General features: G+C 42.9%; 1 protein-coding gene across 2 annotated transcripts in view; it reads right to left on the bottom strand.

The window, feature by feature from the left end:
* CCDC88C (coiled-coil domain containing 88C) overlaps positions 1-16813 on the bottom strand; it is a 95621-nt gene extending 78808 nt beyond the window's left edge. For both annotated transcript variants that reach the window (XM_054274952.1, XM_054274951.1), the window contains exons 1-3: positions 16442-16813; positions 16246-16346; positions 9021-9129 (exon numbers count right to left, since the gene is read on the bottom strand). In XM_054274952.1, coding sequence (XP_054130927.1) covers positions 9021-9129; positions 16246-16346; positions 16442-16501 — 270 coding nt within the window. In that variant the 5' untranslated portion in view covers positions 16502-16813. The remainder of the gene's footprint in view (positions 1-9020; positions 9130-16245; positions 16347-16441) is intronic.
* Between the last annotated feature and the right edge of the window lie 1860 nt (positions 16814-18673).

Genomic DNA, 18673 nt, shown 5'->3' on the forward strand with positions numbered 1-18673 from the left:
CACACCTCACAGGTCTTACTGAGATACAATTTTGATGCTCCACTCCCTTGCAAATACTGTTCCAGTGGATATATTGCAATAGCAGCACCATAAAAAAAAAAAGCCAAAAAAACCCCACAAAATCAAAAAAACCAAGACAGCCAAGAACTTTAAGGTTCCACAGGGAACTTATCTTCTTTTGCTTTTTTGCTTCTTAAACATACAGCAAACAACTTACACATTTCTGAAGTCAGTTCATTAATGTAAGGTAAATAAAGGCAAGTTTTTTTAGAGAAAGAGCATCACATACTGTGGTTTAAAAATATTATTAACCCACTAAATAAATATCTTCCTGTCCTGTGAAAATTATTAAATGGAATTCATACAATACTTTTCCTTTGTGCCAAGTCAAGTCTTTCCTACCAGCTCCCAAAGGAGCAGATGTCTATCACTGTTATCTTGATCACCTAACACACACAAATGATGTCATTTTAAGTCTAAAAAACAAATTAAATAAACATCTAGAGACTTTTAATAATGCTAATTATGAAAGAACAGACAGTGGCAACTCCACAGGGGCCATTTCTGTCTGCTGAGCAGATTTTTATTTAGGCACATTTACTGGCCATATGAGGACCCAGCAGAATTTAAACACTTCTCCTTCAACTCCATCTCTTAATCATAATGGAAAACAGAGGGACAAGCTCACACAGCTTGTATTCAAACAGCCCATCTGAACAGCTATTGAACAGCTATTTCAAAAAGTCATTCTGCTTACTCAAAGTACAATGTGCACACACTTTAATTTTCTGCTTTATTTACTCGAGTTTGCTCATTTTTAAATCCTTTTCAAAAGCCAACATGTGCAAATGGGAGATGCATGCATGCATGAGGAAGTGACAGCATTTCAATTTCTGTGCATTCATGAGCAGGTGCCTTTCTTAACTTGCATTGATGTAAAGTCCATGCACCATGTAAAGTAGGAAATATACCCCTCCCTGTGAGCTATCTTTAGCAAAGAAATTAGCACACTAAAAGCCCCTCCTGTCCCCAGGTCTGTGACTCTCTCTGGTCCAGTGACCTGCTCAGCAGGATAAATCCCATCATTCTCAGCCAGGATAGGTGCCTCCACAACTCTCACACCATTTCTTGGCCCAAGAGCACTCACATTTGCCAAAATACTGGAGGTCAACATAAACTCAAGCAGACCTCTACAACACAAACCACAAAAGCTTTCAGGAGTAAATAAAACTCTGCTTTAGATCCATGACCTCCCACCCAGTTCTGAAACCTGACACTCCTTCAAAAGGACAAGGAAGCATTGCTTAAAAGACATCTGAAATACCTGAGATGCAAATGAACTATGGAAGAACTGCTTACAGGTCTAAAAAGAGCAGTGTACAGAAAGGTGGAAGTTCATGTCAGAGCTTTGTACCAACAGCTGAACTAGGATGCTGTGGAATGGAAAGCCAAGGCCAGCTGAGTTCCAGGCACAGAGACACCTTTGCTTGCTCCACAGACCACTGCCTGGAACAAGCCTGGACACCAAACCTCAATCTGGAGTCAGAGTTCTGTGAAATCAAGGCTGTGGACTGAACCATGGGTATCACAATACAGAATGTGACAATAACCTCAATGAAAGTGACACTGGATCAAGTAACACTTTTACAAGCAGAACATGCCAATAAAATTAGAATACAAATCATTTTCCCTTACTACCTGCCATTAAAAAGGAGAAGTTATTTGCTTTGGGAACTGGTATGCAATTAGGGGACTGTTTGGCAATCATACTTTATGCATTTGTGGAATTCATCTTCTCTCTTTAAAGACTTTTTAACGAAAAGTTTTTAATGATATGGAGCTCATTACAGAAACAGGCAATAAAGTAATCTTTAGCTTTTATTTTTTATTTCAAAAAATGAACCTCAAAGCTATTTTCAGCTGTAAGTAGCACGCAGGCTGTTTTCTAACTTAGCCAAAATTGGTAGGCTCTACAAAACTTAATTCACCCCTTTGCAAAATTTCAGCTAACAAAAATAGAACACTTGCCCAAAGTTGAGGCAGCAGGAGTGAACATGGCTGTCTGAACAGCAACTTTCATGTCAAACCTAATATCCAAAAATACATAAGGGGTAGAGGACTGAAATACTCTGTGGCTTTAGCATTGGTAATAACAGCAACAGTCAAGGAGATTAACATCAGGCCTTGGCTTTGGTTAAGGAAAGTCACACACACTCTCACATTACTCTTTTTAAGCCATATGAAGGACACTGTGGGTGTGTTCTGCAGTTCAGACATCCCAAGAATTGCTCTCAATTAACATGTCAGAGGTTAAGTAAATGCTGCTGTGTGGGAACCAAACAGCTATTCCATACTGTAAAATTTTACAGGTCTCCTCCATCTGCCACTGTATGTTAGGACACTGCTCCTCTCTTAGCTCAGTTTCTGCACAATACATTCACACCCCTCTAGCCTATTAGGCAAAACAAAGACACAACTGCAGACATATGTCAGGTTATTCTGCTCTTTCCCCTATTCTAGCTCCAGGAGAAAAGTAGTTTAAAAGTCAAACCATTCTCTTCCATCTGTTTGAGGTCAGTATTTCATTCTGCATTCAAATGCACATAGAGCCTCAAGGAAAAAAAACAGGTCTGTAAAATCAGTCCTCCCTTGAACTTCCAGATAGAACTCAATCTATCAGCCAAAATGCATCCTGGATCAAACCCAGTAATCTCAATCAGGTGTCCAAGAGCCTGCTGCTAAGTCACTTGGAATGGTACCTCTCACCAGCCTGGAAATACTTTTAAAACTGACCTCTGCAGAAACTTATTTCAACTCTGAAGCAGAAATGTTTGTTTCGTTCTTCTGGAAATGATCAAGACCATTTTCACTAACAAAGCATCAGACAGTCTGGCTGCTAGTGATGAGTCACTTGTCTGTCTCCCACTGAAATACCCAATAACAGAACCTATACAAAATTATCATGATTTTTGTGATTCTTGTGTCTGTTCCACTGCAGCAGAGTGGCATCCATTTTCAGCTGAAGAACTAAAACAGAGACTAACATCACTGGTGCAGCATTTCCCAAATGGCAGCACCAAGGTCAGTCACTCCCTTGCCCTGCACACAGCACTACAGTAAGTGAATGTATTCACAATTCACTGTGGACAGCACCAGTCTTACATGCAACCTTCATGTCTCATGATCATGCTCCAGCAGAAGAGAAAGCCTAACTCAAAATATTTTTGCCATTCCAGAACCAAGAAAGCTTCATTAAGCTAAGTACTGCATAAATACATGTAGACAGTCTGTGCCTGTAGCAAGTTTAAACTAGCTAGAAGTCAAATGAACAGAAGCAAACACACAGCTAATAAGGTTCTACTCCAGGTTGTGCCAGTGGCAGAATCTCAAGTCCTGAAAGGCCCAGTGCCTCACTGAAACACAGACCATCCCTACAACAGCACCTTACAAATAATTTTTTGTCACAGGAGTTGGTTTATGTATTGTAAAGTGATGAAAAACAGAGGCTTGGTTTATGTATTGTAGACTGGTGAAAAACAGAGGCTTCATGGCTGCTCCCTGTTGTTGCTTTGTGCAGCTGTAACTGCAGGCCACAAGAACATGCACACTGCCTCTGGTAAGTGCAGCAGCACAACTGCCAATGCAGAAAATTTGGAGACTCTATGAACACAGCCCACTCAACTGTACAGAAAAGGGAGAAAACTGCACTTAGGAGTGCACGGCATCAACAAAGCATTTGAATTAAAAACTTTCTGTTGAAGCTTTGGATACCTTTGTATGGATATCTTTGTTCATGAGAAAGTTGACACTCAGTTAATAATTTTGGAATTTAAAGCTCAAGATGAAGAAAGGTTGGCCCTAAGCCAAAACAGTTCCCTAGGGAATAGGAAAGCAGTCACTCAGGCACAGTACAGCTTAACCCACCAAACTGACAAAGCTAGCAAAAAGCAATTCAGTTTTACCTCATTTCAGCAGGCCACTGCAGGTACAAACTTTCCCCTAAGAACAGAAAAATACTTTTTTGACTTCAGGGTGTGTGCATTTATGTGCATTTCTAGCGTTTTGCTGTTTACTAGGCTAAGGACTAGATCACTAGCCCACTAGAAGTAGCCTGCCTAGTGGGGAAAGATTCCAGCTCAGAAAAGAGGACACTGCTACTTCCAGAACTTTATTTATAGCTTGAGTACAGTTGCCAGTCCCTAAGCTGTGCCCAAATCTGGAGCTCCAAGCTGGAATTTCTCTTTGCAGTTCAGTTAAGGGCTCTAAACCTGACTCAGTGCTTCAACGACAGAAGTGGGAGGCGTTTACTGATCTGGAAGCTATTGGTATTGCAAGACCTTCACTGATCCACAGGGAAAAACTGCATTTGCCTCACCCTGAAAACAAACTCCTATCTATTCCAAAGGTTAGAAACAGCCTCAGCAACTCATGGGCAGCTAACATCCTTTAACACACCTGATAACTCTGCTGCTTGCACTTGTTTTACACAAGTACAGAGCAGTGGAGCAAAAGGAGGACATGTGTCTGAAGAAATATGCCTTAAAAGTAAGGCATTCTTGCCCTCCATGATCTCTGGGCCCAGCTAAGTGATTTAGGGGGAGACAGGAGGATTTGTGGTTATATAGGCTCTAAAAATTCAGTGAATTGCTTCCCTTTACCCATTCCCCCACACCTCAATGAGAACACTAAGGGTTTTTATGAGTTTCTTACTGAAGTCGCACATGCCACACAGTCACAGCTCTTATCAGAATTGTGCCTTAGTACAACTTATTTCTTAAGTAAGAGATATTTCCAACCTTATAGAAACACAAGGTAATCTGCTAGGTATTTAGTAGCCACAACTGCAGGGAATAGAGGCAACAAAAATACAGCCATGAGCACACTGTAGCATTTCTTTCAACAGCATTTCTCATCCACATACTCCAGATGTGACCATAACACCCATCCAGGCACAGCCAAGAAATGATCACATTCTTTTCTTTGTCAGCTTCAAGTTTTTCATGTAAATGCAAGGAATTTTTGCTTGAGAGTGCATTATATGCTGTTGGAGTGATTACTCACATTTTTGAAGGTTAGGAAACCAGCTGTTTTCAAAACAGACCCTTTCATAAAACTCCTTTTTATTTACTGGTATCAAAGTGATTTTTTGTTCCTTAGAAAAAACACTAAACCCAAAGATTGACACATGAGGAAGCTCAATAAGCCAGTTCAAGCCTCCCCTGCCACCTGCCTCAGGCTTCTTCCAAAACTCCACAGGTATGAGCACATTATCCCACCATTGCAGATATCAGGTGCTGCTCTTACATGGAATCTTCAAGTAGCAGCACCTACTGGATTTAAATATTCTCTACAACACAGCAAAGGGAGAGGCTAACACCCTTCTGATTTTCTAGCATTCTTTCAGTTTAAAGACAGACAAGCATTAGAATTCAGAGCAAAAAGAGTCACATAAGCAGCACACTATGAGCAAACTTTCTGCTGTGTTCAGCCTTTTCCAAGACATGGCACCAATTCCAGAAGTTTTATGACCAGCCATTTCTCTAGTGAACCAGTAGTGTAACTGTTATTAAATGCAATTAATGACATTATCTTGAACACTCATAAAATCCCACAGCAAAATGAGTCATATGCTCTGTTTCAAAAGAGGGGCCCTCTAAAGTCAATAAAACCTACAAAGGTACAAATGTTGAGAAAGTTGGAAATGCAAAGATGTTGCATGGTACCACTGATAACATGTATTACATAGCCAACAAATAAATTTAAAAATCACCAAAGCCAGCAACAACCAGTGTTGTCCTCCATTTTAAGAGTCCTGACATTTTTTCTTAGTAGCCACCAGCAATGAAGTCTCATGTAGTTGAAAGCTGCAAGATGGCAACTTTTCAGAAAATTGCAAATGAACAAATTCAATTAGCAAATTTCTAAAATAGAGAGGTTATTCAAACCTCAAAAGAGGCCTCAAAAAAGGCCTCTTCGTTGCACCTCCCAAGTTGTGTTGGTGAAGCACATACACAGGCTGATCTTGAAAGCTTAAATCAAACCCAAATTCCACCAATAACCTGGCTTGCTCATACGTATCTCCAGCAGAAACTCTCAGCTTATGAGATCAGAAAAGTGCTGAAAAAACACTGCAATATTTGGAATTGTGCTTCTGGAACAGACCTGTCCTTGTTTTCTGAAGTAGCATTACCAGTATTAATGAGAATTTTGCTTTAATGAAGAGATCAGCTATACAGCTATACAAGAAATCTGATATTAGACACAGACAGACTAGACAATTACATGATCTGAAATGTCAACTACCTTCTGAATAACCAGCATTAATTTTAGAAGGCACTTATGTCACCTTCCTCAGATACTGTTTACAGTACCATGAATTTATGTCACACTCTTGGTTGCTCCTGCCCAATACAGAGAAGGGCAAGTATTCTTTCATACCTACCAATGTCCTTCAAAAAAGGAAGAGGAAAATGCCACTTCATTCTAGATGATTTGGTCTTCCAAATCCAGCAATTATGCCATAAACTTGACTTTGGTCCATTAAGCAAAGAGGAATGTAAAATGTCAAGGCAAATATTATGTTTTTAGGAGCTTTTGTTTCTCTTGAGCAAGCAGAAAATTTGTGTTCCTATTGTTTGTCAGGAACTTCTCCCTCACAGTCTGCAAACATGTTTTCAGCCAGTAAGACACTACCCTCACTTTAACTTAGGCTAACATATTTATACTGCTTCACTAAACAGTGCCCATAACTTCAGCCTATTTAAAAAACCTCTACTACTCAGGAGAGAAGTAGCAAAACAACATTTAATTATTAAGAGTATTTGATATCCCAAAGCACCTATGTGGTTGCATGTAATAAAAAACCCTAGTAAAACCTACTTAAATCATATACTAAACAACAAGAAAACCTCCACACATCCAACAAGAGACATGAGTACAGATGTAACATTATACTCCACATCAATCTCACACAGAGGTCAATTACAGCATAGATGGCCTCAGCTACCCCCAGACGATGGAGAGCTGGAGGCTGCACACACCACATCAAAGGGAATCTCCGATTAGCATCAAGACTTTGGACTTGCCCCGAAGATATGATTGTGTCAAGGAAAAATAAGCTTCTTATATAATCTTATTGCCACAAAAAAAGTTATTTTATTGTAAACTTTGTAATTACATTTTCAGGACCAAATACAAAGACTGATGAGCTCTCTCTGACTGCTTTGTTTGCATACTGTATATACAGTCCTCGGGCAGCAAGACTCACAGTATTTAATTTCTGGACTACAACAGGAACATCACTGTTACAGCTGCTACTGCAAACCTCAGCTACTGTTTCCCATTGAAAATTCTGTGTCTTAACCTATTCTACTTGTTACTAGCTTTATTGGATTAGCTCAACAGCTAGGTCAACAAGCAACATAACACATGACTGAATCACTTTTCTTTTTTCCTGACTCTGATCTTGCTTCAGGCACTTTTAAAGAGGTCAGAGTATCAGCTTCAAGAAAGAAGAAAAAAAAAAAAGAAAGAGAAAAAAGAAAAAAAAAAGCTTGTGCATGAAAGCTTCAACACCTGAAGGACCAGACTCTCAGCAAATCTTGTGGGGGCAAGGAGAAAGAAGGTTAGGACCAGTCTCTCTTGTAGACTCCCTATACAGTTAAACTTCAGCCTCTAGTTATGACCAAATGGAATTTCCCTTAGAAATCACAAGTCTCAGCAATGATATCACATTGCATCAGCATTTCCAGATCTCAACAAGAGACACATATCAGTTATCTTCAGAAACACATGATATGCTCTCCTACACCATCTCAAACCTGGGTTAGTTTTTCTAGCAGGCTGCTGGAACTTGCACAGATGAGTCACACAGCCCATCTGACTTGGTCACTTTTCACATGTGCCTCTCTCTCAGACTTCCCTAGGCAAGTCCAGGAGCAGAGTTGTGGCAATCACATGGAAGAGCAGTAGGCATGGAACTTTGGAAGAGAATGGCATGAAAAGGCACTACTCTACATATCTTCTGTATTTTGAAGACAAAACCAATATATAGTCTCTTCTATATACACAGAAAAGATGAAGGGTCCAGGGTAAACACACTGGCATCAGCTCCTACAGTTTAGCTGGCTTGTTCATTGTATGATTGAGACACACAGGAGCATTTTAACAATCCTAAGTGGTTTTAGCCTGGTTTATATACTGCACAGCATTCAAATCTGGCAAAAGACTCCTAGAAACAGTAGAACAGTTACCTCCTCAGTAAGAAGTCCAAATACACAGTGAGCATACAGAAATTCTATTTAGAGTAACTGAGTTCATGCTATGGCTTTCCAGCAGTAGCCAACATGCTCATAACTCTGCAAAAGTGCTCAGCTGTCACCAGCCTGGTTTTAGGGGAGCACAGTTACAGTAGAGGAACACTGGCAGCTCAAGAATGACACCCAGCAAGTGCAGTGTGAGACTCCGCAGTCATTCCTGCACTTGGCTCTCTTAGAGGAGTTCTGAACAAACAGCTGCTTGAACATCAAAGTACAGAGTGTAAGAAGTCTACCTTCAAGCTAAGCAAAGATTTATTGTTCCTATCATTTCAAGATATATATTCTAGTGTTAAAAACATTTCTTCATCAATATTTTATTTTCTAGCAGCCCCTTTAAGAAAAGGTTCCCTGTTTTAAAAATTCTTATACCTAGAAACACTACTTCCATTTCAGTAAACCCCTTCACATACACAACCCTACCACAAAACAGCCCTTTTAGTATATACATCTCCAAATGCTGAGAGTCTTTGAGGACAACAGCTTCTTCAAAAAAAAGAGGAAGGCAAGGAAGCAGCCTCTGGCCATGAGGAATAGATGAAGATAACCGTATTGTCATTTTCAGAAGAAAAAGCATGGCTGAAAGTACTTTACACAAACACAATTTCCTCTCCATTTCCTGTAGCAAGCTTCTTTGAGCCCCCAGCCCCTGCACAAGCCAAAACAGGACAGCAGTCACCACAGGTTAATGAGCAGGAATCTCACCTGATAGTAAGTCTTAATGTTTCTGATCAAGATGGTCAGGTTTTGAACCCGAAGATAAGTATCATTATTTACATGCTTGTTGACACGTTGGTTGGTTGGTCGAGGATCTCTATTAAAAAGGAACAAAATAAAATATTAGTAATTAAACTGGTGTTAAGACTTAACACTTCAATAGCACATTTAAGTTTATTAATTAAATATACTGAATTATACAGGGTACATAAGCATTAATTAATGATAGAATAAGCTCATTATCTCTGCACCTATGTGTAAGTTGGAAATATTTCCTGCATGTCACAAAGTACCCTACTGCAACCCACACAGTATTTCAGGTCAGCTTCCCTTCTTACCCATATTTCCCTGAAAAAAGAGCATATCTAGAGTTTGTGCAAGCTAGATCAAAGCAGTCTCTGATAACATGGGGTTTTCCTTATCCAAATAAAGGCAAGTTTAGGAAATACTATCATGCCTTCCTCAGCTTTGGAGTTTTATAACAAGAAAAGGGTATTAATACTCGATTGGTGATCACTGTAAAAACTTCAGAGACCAGATGTATCCTAAACTGGAGGGGAAAAAAATACTGCACTTATTACCCCCATACCATCTTACTAGATCTCTAATATACATGCTATGTTCTTGGTTTGATTTTAAAAACAAATCAAAATTGTACCCAAAGGAATTCTATTTCTAAAATAAAAAAATAAGACAGAAAAAAAAGCTGCAAACTATTTCATACAAATGTACACCTTCAGATCATCTCCATACACTCACACTACAATTTTGGAAAAAAAAAGGAACACCAAAATCTTTATCTGCCAATAGCACAGATCAAAGATTTGTGTCTGTCCTCTAATAATGACTCTTATCAGCAGACTCCTACACAATCCAAACACCTGCCTCCCAGAGCTCTGCTCTGGCTGGTAATTAAGCCATTCACAGCTCCTCCAGGGCCAACTACTGAACTCAGGCATTGACAAGGAAATAAAAGAGGAACTGATCCAATATTTATTTTTAAAATATATCTGCCAACATTTACATAAGTATGTCAAAGAGTTTACATAAATATGTTTACTTTTTTTTAAAATGCACAACCAGACCAGAGCACCTCTTGAGTGAAAGCAGTGCTATGTGAATAAATATGAAAAAAATACACAGACATTCCAGACATGAGAGAAAACTGCCTTGACAGCAGGTAACATCTGACATGGTATTTATGCACATGCATTTAAGCAGATGTCCAATACTGGCATAAACTAGCAAGACACTACACAGCCTTTCCAGCAGCAAAGGACTTTGTATACACATTTATACTATAATAAATTATGAAAGAAACAACAAAAAGAGGCAATTGCAACAAGCTTTTGAAGTAAAATCTGTAGTAAGTATTCCATGTTACTGCTGCTCAGATACAGCAGTGCAGAAGCCACGCTGGTAACAGTCTGACAGGACGGGTCCTCCTGGAGGGAGAAGAATAAATCCCACCCTGCCCTCAGTGCACTCTGAGCAGATGCTGTGCCTCAAATGAAGCTGGACACAGCTTTTTTAGGCAAGGCCATGACAACAAAGTGGGAAGCTAAAAGGGAAGAAGCACTCAGTAAAGAGAAGCTGGCCAAACAGAAGGGTCAGGCTCCAGTTTTCATTTCCACGTGAAAGCTCATGCAGGCAGCACAGTGCCACACCACTGGTCACTGTCTGGCAGGGTTCCCAGCTCTGTGGCCAGGAACTGACATCTCTGACTGGCTAGCAGTCACTACTCTACAGTCCTTCCCAGAACTGCAAAATATGGATCAAAAATCCACAAAACAGAGGGCACCAGCCACAGGAAAGCAGAGGCTATTTCTTCAACAGCTGCAGCACAGTGGAACTGCAGGACCTGGATGTTTTCAAAGGCACATAAGACACAGAACAGCTACTTCCTAGACAAGACCTGCTCATTCTTGCACAGTGGAGACTGTGCTACAAGAACATAAGCACCAGCAGGACCAGGCCCTCAGGAGCAATTCCAGAGCTTTTATCCTATCATCTTCGTTAAGGGTAATTGATTGCTCCAAGAGCCCTTAATGCCACTGACCTCAGGGTCCTCCTAACCTCCAGTCAAGCTGCAGCACAGCACAGCTCTGGCACTGCTGCCACTTCTCCATCACAAAAAAATGAAAAGCTTTTCTGAAAATAGAATGTAGCTCAAAAACGTGTTTTCTGAACACACTGTGTAACCAGCTCCACAAAGCACCCCAGCTTACTTCAGAGAGGACCCTCTGAACAAGATGTGGAAATCCAGTGCAGCCTACACTGCAAATTGCCACAGAGCTTATTGTCTGCACAGGAAAATGGAACAATGCCCCTCAACAAGCAAGATCCCGTTTCTTATTTCTGTGCTTAAAGACAATCCTACCCTAAAGACGACAGGGCTGTTGGTACTACACTTTGAACATTATAGCCCTAGCCTGTATGGTGAAATTTGTTCATCAAGAATTTTACAGAAAGAAACTCTAAGGATTACACTGAAAATTATAGAGAGAGGGGTTTTTTTCTTTGTTTTTGTTGTTTTTGGTTTTTTTTTGGCAACACTAACCAGGCAACCAAAACAAATTCATGTCTGGATTTATCTAAAAAAAAAATCCCTGAACACCACCTCAGATGCCTTTTCAGTCCTTTGATGTTTGGTCTTTCCCTTACACACAAATATAATGAAAACTACTTTTTTTTTTTTTTAAGCCACCTACTTGTCAAGATCAAAAAAGTTACCTAAATAAGACTGAGACAGCATGGCTGAGGTGTGACTTAGGGAAGTACTCCACAAACCAGTAAAAACCCACCCAAGCCAAAGAAACAGAAAAAGTCTCAAACCTCACTATATATCCAAATATTTTAAAGAAGTTGTCTCGTTTGTTCATGCTCAAGTCTTCTAGGAATAGAGAGGAAAGGAAGGGTCAGGAGACACAGATCTAGTGACAAGTTCAGCAGGTGTGGGGCCACCAACACAAGTGCACGATAATGCAATCCCTTAAGTCATAAAACTAACAAAAAAAAAAAAAACAAAAAGACAATCCAATTCTTACAATTTCTGATGAGCCATTTTGAGGAGCAAGGGGAAAGCTCCTCAAGCCAGGCCCAAGGGTTATGAGATGCCAGAAGTTACTGAGTGGCCCAGCATCCTGTGGCACTACCCAAAAATGCTCCACACCAGGGCTAGTCTAACTCCTTCCTCTACCAAGTGAGATGGTGCTACTAAGGCTGGCAGATTCCTAAATTGCCTAGAAAATGGTGGAAGAATGCACCTCTACACAGCATTGTAAATTTTTAAATTAAGCAGATGCACATCTCTAACACATGTTGTGGTATTTGTGCCATTTGCTCCAAACACGAGGAGCAGCACTCACAACGTGGCTGTTCCTGTCACGAGGTCCAAATTAAAGACAACACATCAACGGTGCCACAAACCATGACAGCAACTGAAATGGAGAAACCTATTACTGTGCATTGTTATAACAGGATTTTAACACAAACAGCATTATCAGCAGTATTCCTAACACACACTCCTGTTTGCTAAATGTTTTGACAGTCTATTTTCAATTAGAATAATTAGAACAAGCCAAAGTGAAAACACTTATGTGCCGGCATAAACCTCCACGTAATTTCTTACAGGAAGTTTTATTTGGGAAGTTAAATGAGGCAAATATTTGCTTATGCTTGTAGATATTATGCCACAGCTGCAACTGTACCACTGAAGGCAGTCATTGCAGTGCCACCACGTGCTAATTCCATACCAGGAAGTGACACAGCCATCTGAAAAAAGTTCTTTAAAGTATGTCTGCAGAGAATATCATTAACCTGGTACACACAAATCCATCAGCAACACAAGCTTGAAACACAGCATTTCCACTTTGAAGATGAACATTTTTGTATGCATTCAGCCAGTACTGCAAGCCTGCAAAAATCAATATTGTCCTTCATGCACAATCAGGTTGGGACATACACTTTAGTAGGACACAGGCAAAGGAAACCATTCATTTACAACAGAATTATTTGAAAAATCATTTATGTTGTTTTGAAATCTAATAAATTTGGGGAAACCGAACACTACTCTCTGACTCTTGCTACCTAATTTAACAGGCAGGTGCCCCTACTGGGAATCAAACAGCGTTCAGCTTTCTTAGAAACAGTCCTGCTTGTTTCAGATCACTGGTAAGCAAAGGGATCACCAGCCAAGCCCAACAGCTGGTGTCCCACTGACTACAGGTTCCCCCCTCTGCCCTTGTGCCATGGCTACATTTGGCAAGCCTGAGCAGAGCACATTTTATTCTGGGCTGCCATTCCCAGGGGCAGTTCATTTCTGAAGAGGATGAAGTCAAGGCACAGCCCTATTTTCACCTCCTGTCACAAAGCCAGCAGGGACCTGGCAGGCTGGAAAAGCAGCAGGTAGCTGTCACATATCTCTCTGGTGACACAGCTGCCTTGCTGAGATGAACCCACCACCTAAAAAACATTGACACTGCAACACAAAGCAGCTGGGATCTTCTCCACCCAAAGCTGCCAGACAGCATTTTGGAAAAACCTGAAGTATTACAGCAAAAATTAGGGGCTGGCTGAACTCCTACAGCCCCCACCATGACTCAAGCAGCTGAAGCCTTACTTTCACTCAGCAATCTCCACTCAACAGGTGTATCTGGATTTCTTCACATATCCACCTGTCTTTATTGTCTCCTGAATTAAAATCTGCTTTGCTGCAGGGCAGAAATGTTGTATTTTTAGTAATGAATTTCCCAAGAATCTGGCTTTCAAAATCTTCACTGAAGAAACAGCTTGACTTGCAGCAGAGCACTGCATCACACCTGGTGTTTAGATGCAAGCTCACATGCCATGTTATTTCTGTTCCCATAATCAGGCAAACAGGACAAAAAAATTCAAAGTGAAACAACACACAAGTGATGAGGCAGCTGCCCACATGAGGAGCCCAGCTCCTTCACCCTGCCTCCCCCTACTCTCCACATGTGTGTGCATGCCTGCATCTGTGCTTTCAAGCAATCAACACTATCATGGCACGGCAAATCCAATTCCAGATTTATCAAAGGCCCTCACTAATAGGCTTTTAGCAGGAAGAAATTTCCAGCCAAGCACTGAAATCCATCTTCAGGAACCAGGACTTAAAGTGATGAGGAAGAATTTTTAAAAACACTTTTTTTTTAATTCTGAAAGCTTTGTGGGGCAGAAACGTGCCTTGCAAGACTTGCCTGACTGACATGTGAGCAGTAATTGCATTGCAATTTGAAAAGTTAAAATCAAGGAAAAGTAAAGGTCAGTCAGCACCTTTCCTGAGCACCTTGCTAGGTCAGGATATACTGACCTAAATAAAACTGCAATCCTTCCTATATTAAACAATCTTGGCTGTCAGAACAAAGGTCTTGGTTTCAAGCTCTTTAGTCACCATTAGAAGCACTGCTAAAGCTGCCTAAAAGACTCCAACACTTCACTTTGAGACACCACTGCCAGAGATGTTTGTGGGGCAAAACACTAAGAAAGAAGCTTAAAACTCGTAAACATGCCAGGGCACCTCTCACCATCACAGATCAGACAAAATGCCAGCTACTGTCACTGCACTCAGCCAGCCTGTAGGCTTCTCTTCCTTATTTCCATGAGATCTTAGAATTGTCTCCTTGTCCCCAGACCATTGTTCAGTTGCTCCCTCGAGTTTAACAAACAAGAGTTTACCAACTCTTAACTCCTTAGACATAGTTCAATGGCCAACTATAAATATTTAAGTTTGCACACACACCACCTAATAAAACTCTCCTAACAATGCCACAGTCATTCAAAAGCCACATCGCATCATAAATTCATGATTAACTACAACTCTGTTAATTTTTGTTTTGAAATGAGACGACTATTGCACATAAAATAATATAAACATATTAGATAACAGTGCTGCTTAGTTAAACCTGCAGCCAACTCAGCTGCTGCTCTTTGCTAGTTAGGTTGGTCATCTCTGTGCCAAACACAAGGGTCAGGAAGCAAAATTTAACTTCTCCCATCTTGGAAAACTACAAGCCTGGACCTAAACGTTCATACTTGAGGCTCTAACTTGCAGAAAATAATCTTTTTAAAGTATAAGTATTCCTTTAAAAATTCTGGAAATTATGCCTTCTCTTTACAAGAGGCTTCTATCCCTGCTGATTTAAACCACTAGTTTGTTATCTCCATTTGCTGGCTGATCTAGGCTCTGTTCTGAACCATGGATTTTCACCAGCTTCACTGTTCAAGCTTCAGTTCACAATTTTCACTCCTGGTAACATCAAATCAAAAGAAAATTTTATTACCTTCTCATGTGGAGCAGCCAGGTACCAGAAGATAACAAAATTTCACAATCTGAGTGGGTGAGGCACTGATTGTCAGATTTAATGTTATTTCTCAAGATTTTAAAGGATTCTAACACGAATTCTTCATTTAAATGCTTGGTGTAGCACTGGAAACCACTGGCCGAGCTTCAACTGATTTCAGTCACTTAAGAGAGCACACTGCCAAAACTGAGTGACTCCCAAACTCTCCTCCCCTGAAAGCCAGACACTTGTCCCTACAAACTCTCTCTCAGATGTATTTCAGAATATTTAAAATAAAATACAGTAAAAACAGTCAGGCTCAGCATGCTGCACAGTAGATCAGCAACAGGAAAGGATGTGGTTACAAACATAACACAAGTCCTAACGGCAATTCAATTCGGTGTCAGGGTATTTTCAGCACCCCATCTTTTAACCAATTTCTAAGTTTTCTCAACACAGGGCCTTACAGTGCCGCCGGAAAGAGGCAGCACTAAAAGGTTTTTCTAAATCATGTATTTAGTATCGAACTTTACACAAGAGCAGACAAAGTTCAGATGAAACCCTCCCAGTAAAGCTTTATTTGATACTGTACTTTCATTTCCTTCTTTTTACTGCCACACACCTTCCACTGTAACACTGACTAAGATAACTGGGAGGGAAAAAGAAGGAAAAGAATATGAAAACCACACACATACCAAGCAAAAAAGATTAAAAAAACAAGTTAAAGAACCCTGGACCTGGATTAGTTCAGAGCTTCTTTCCCCCCCCACTGTTTTCTGTTAATTTCAAAGAGCAGCCACAATGAAAAGCGCTCGGGCCCCAGGCCGCCCCCGCGCCTGAGGAAAGCCCGGGGCCGGAGCCCGGCACCCGCGGCGCTGCCCCTCACGTCTGCTGCCCCCGGCCCCACTCACATCTGCAACATGATCTTGTTCAGGACCACGCCATCCACCAGGTCCATATAGACGCCGAGGTTGTCCTGGTCCTCGCTCCCCAGGTCCCCGAAGGTTTTCACCTGCCGGAGGAAGGACAGCAGGGTTGGGGGATGGCGGCCGGACCCAGCCACCCCCGGCAGGACAGGGCTGCCCCCTCGCTCCCCGCCCTGCTCACCCATGTCACCAAGGGGCTCTGAAGGAAGAGCTCCAGGAGCTCGGAGACGGTCACGTCCATGTCGTCGGGGCTCGGGCGGCGGTGGGAGGCTGCGGGCGCGGGGCTGGCTCACTCGGGAGACAAAGGCGCGGAGCCCATGGTCCGCCGCCCCGCTGCCCGCCGGGCGCTGCCTACAGGGCAAACAATGAGCGGCCCATCGCCCCCCCGCCCCGCGCCGGGGGCACACGCGGGGCCGCTCGCCGCGGTCCCTCCTCCCGACGGCAACAGGCCGGTCTTCCCCGCCGAGCTCGCTCCGCGGCTGCAGAAGAGGTTCCCCAGGCAAGAGCGAGCCACGCCGGGAAAGGAGAGAGCTCAACCCCCAGCTGCCACGGCGAATGCCGGAGGGCTGGGACCAAAGGCACGGAGCCCCGCCGGGACGGCTCCGAGCAGCCCCGCAGCCGCTCCGCCGCAACCACCCCGGTACCTGTGGCGGGGCGCGCCCGTGCCCCGGCAATTAGACCCGGGCGGCGGCGGCGGCGTGACGGGCAGCGGCTGCGGCCAATGGGAGGGGCGGAGGGGCCCGGCGGCGGCCAATGGGCGGCATCCCTGGGCAGCCGCGGGGGCGGGCCGCGGTGTGGGGTCGGGGCATCGCCCGCACGCGGCAGCGAGAGCGGCCGCGGCCTCTGCCCGCCCGGCGGGGGCGGCCCCGGGGGCGGCCGCGGCTGCGCCTCATTCCCGCTGTAACCGGGGTGATGCGCGGCCTCGCCAGCAAACTCGCCCGCGCGGCCGCGCCGGGGGCGGCTGTACCTGCCGGGAGCCGCCCGGCGCCGCACCCTCCTCCGCTGGGAACGGCGCCAGCGCCGAGTGGGATCGCGCGGGTCCGAAGTGTACGCTTTAAAAAGCACGAAATTAATTGCCCACAAAGTAATTCACAGGAGCGCTTCCAGACATGCCGCGTAAAGCCCTTAGTGCAGCTCAAAGAAGTAAGAGGGAAACTCGGAGCCGGGCGAGCGGCGCTGCCTGTTGCGCTCCCGCTCGGAAGGAAGCGGCAGCAGGTGCCCGTGAGGGCGCTCCCGCCCGCGCCGGGACAGGGCCCGCGGAGCCTGGCCGACAGCCCCGTCCGGCCGGCCCTCCCTCTGCCACAGTGCCCACCGGCTGCCAGAATTTATCCCGTCTTTAGTTCGGAAAATAAACAATGACACGTAATCTGGATGATTGCTGCTTTATTTATCGCAGGCTCAGAACTTGAAGAGAAATAATTTAGCCGTGAAGCTGAACAGTGTAAGGCAGGGTGTCACACAGTGGGGCTTGGTTGTGTCAGGGTTTCTGCTTGACAGTTTGCTCTACTCTTCACAGATGTAATCGTTTGTCTCTGGTGTTTATAAGTCTGTGCATCAGCCACTTCTTAGTGCATTCTGCCTGTTTCTTGTTCGATCATACTGATCTCACAAAATAAATTTTGGATCTTTCACAGTCAGGCGAGACATCTGAAGTTCTGGTTATTATTAACCACCTACCTTCGATATATATTTTTGGTAAGGGGTTGGGTACATGTGTTCTTGTGCATCGGCTGAGGGAGAGACATCTGTTGTTGTGCCTGAGGGACCAAAGAAGTTTGCAAGCAAACAATTACTAAGGGATAGACACTGGTGTTCATTGCATAGGCCTGTTTGTCCCACTAAAGATCAGGTTTAATGATCTGCTTCATGAGGATACTCATTTTAGGCAGCCCTGTAGACAAGGAGGGATAAGTCCTGCTCATGTGAATTGCAACTTGCTTTCAGTTTCTTGAGAGGATGTACCAGGAGGGCACAAGTGGTTAAATTAACCCTTTACTATGTGAGTCATGTACTCCAGTCATTTCGGGACCTGAAAAAAAGGAAGTTTTGCAAGCAAACTATGTGTTGCAGTTGGATGGAGAAAAAAAGTATGTTTTTGAGTGTAACAGCCTTGGAGAGAAAAAGAACGGTTGATAGTTTCTCAACACTTCAGAGACATGGACTGCCATACTTTGATTTCTTGAAGCCTTTTGATTTCCTGTCTTGTGGAAAGATTTTATTAAATAATTTTTCAAAGCATTTATTGCAGTGCTTACGACAGATGTGAGTGTTAATCAATAGAATCAAAAGCAAAAGCAAAACACCTTAGCATTTGAAAACTATATAGAGCTATTCACAGAAGACAGATACAAGAATGCTTCCCCACTTTTCACAACTTGGATGCAACTCATTTGTAGGACAGACTCCTGAAAAG

This window comes from Melozone crissalis, unplaced genomic scaffold, assembly GCF_028551555.1.
Source record: "Melozone crissalis strain CALT ecotype California unplaced genomic scaffold, PUWL_Pcris_2 ptg000018l_1, whole genome shotgun sequence".
NCBI lineage: Eukaryota > Metazoa > Chordata > Aves > Passeriformes > Passerellidae > Melozone > Melozone crissalis.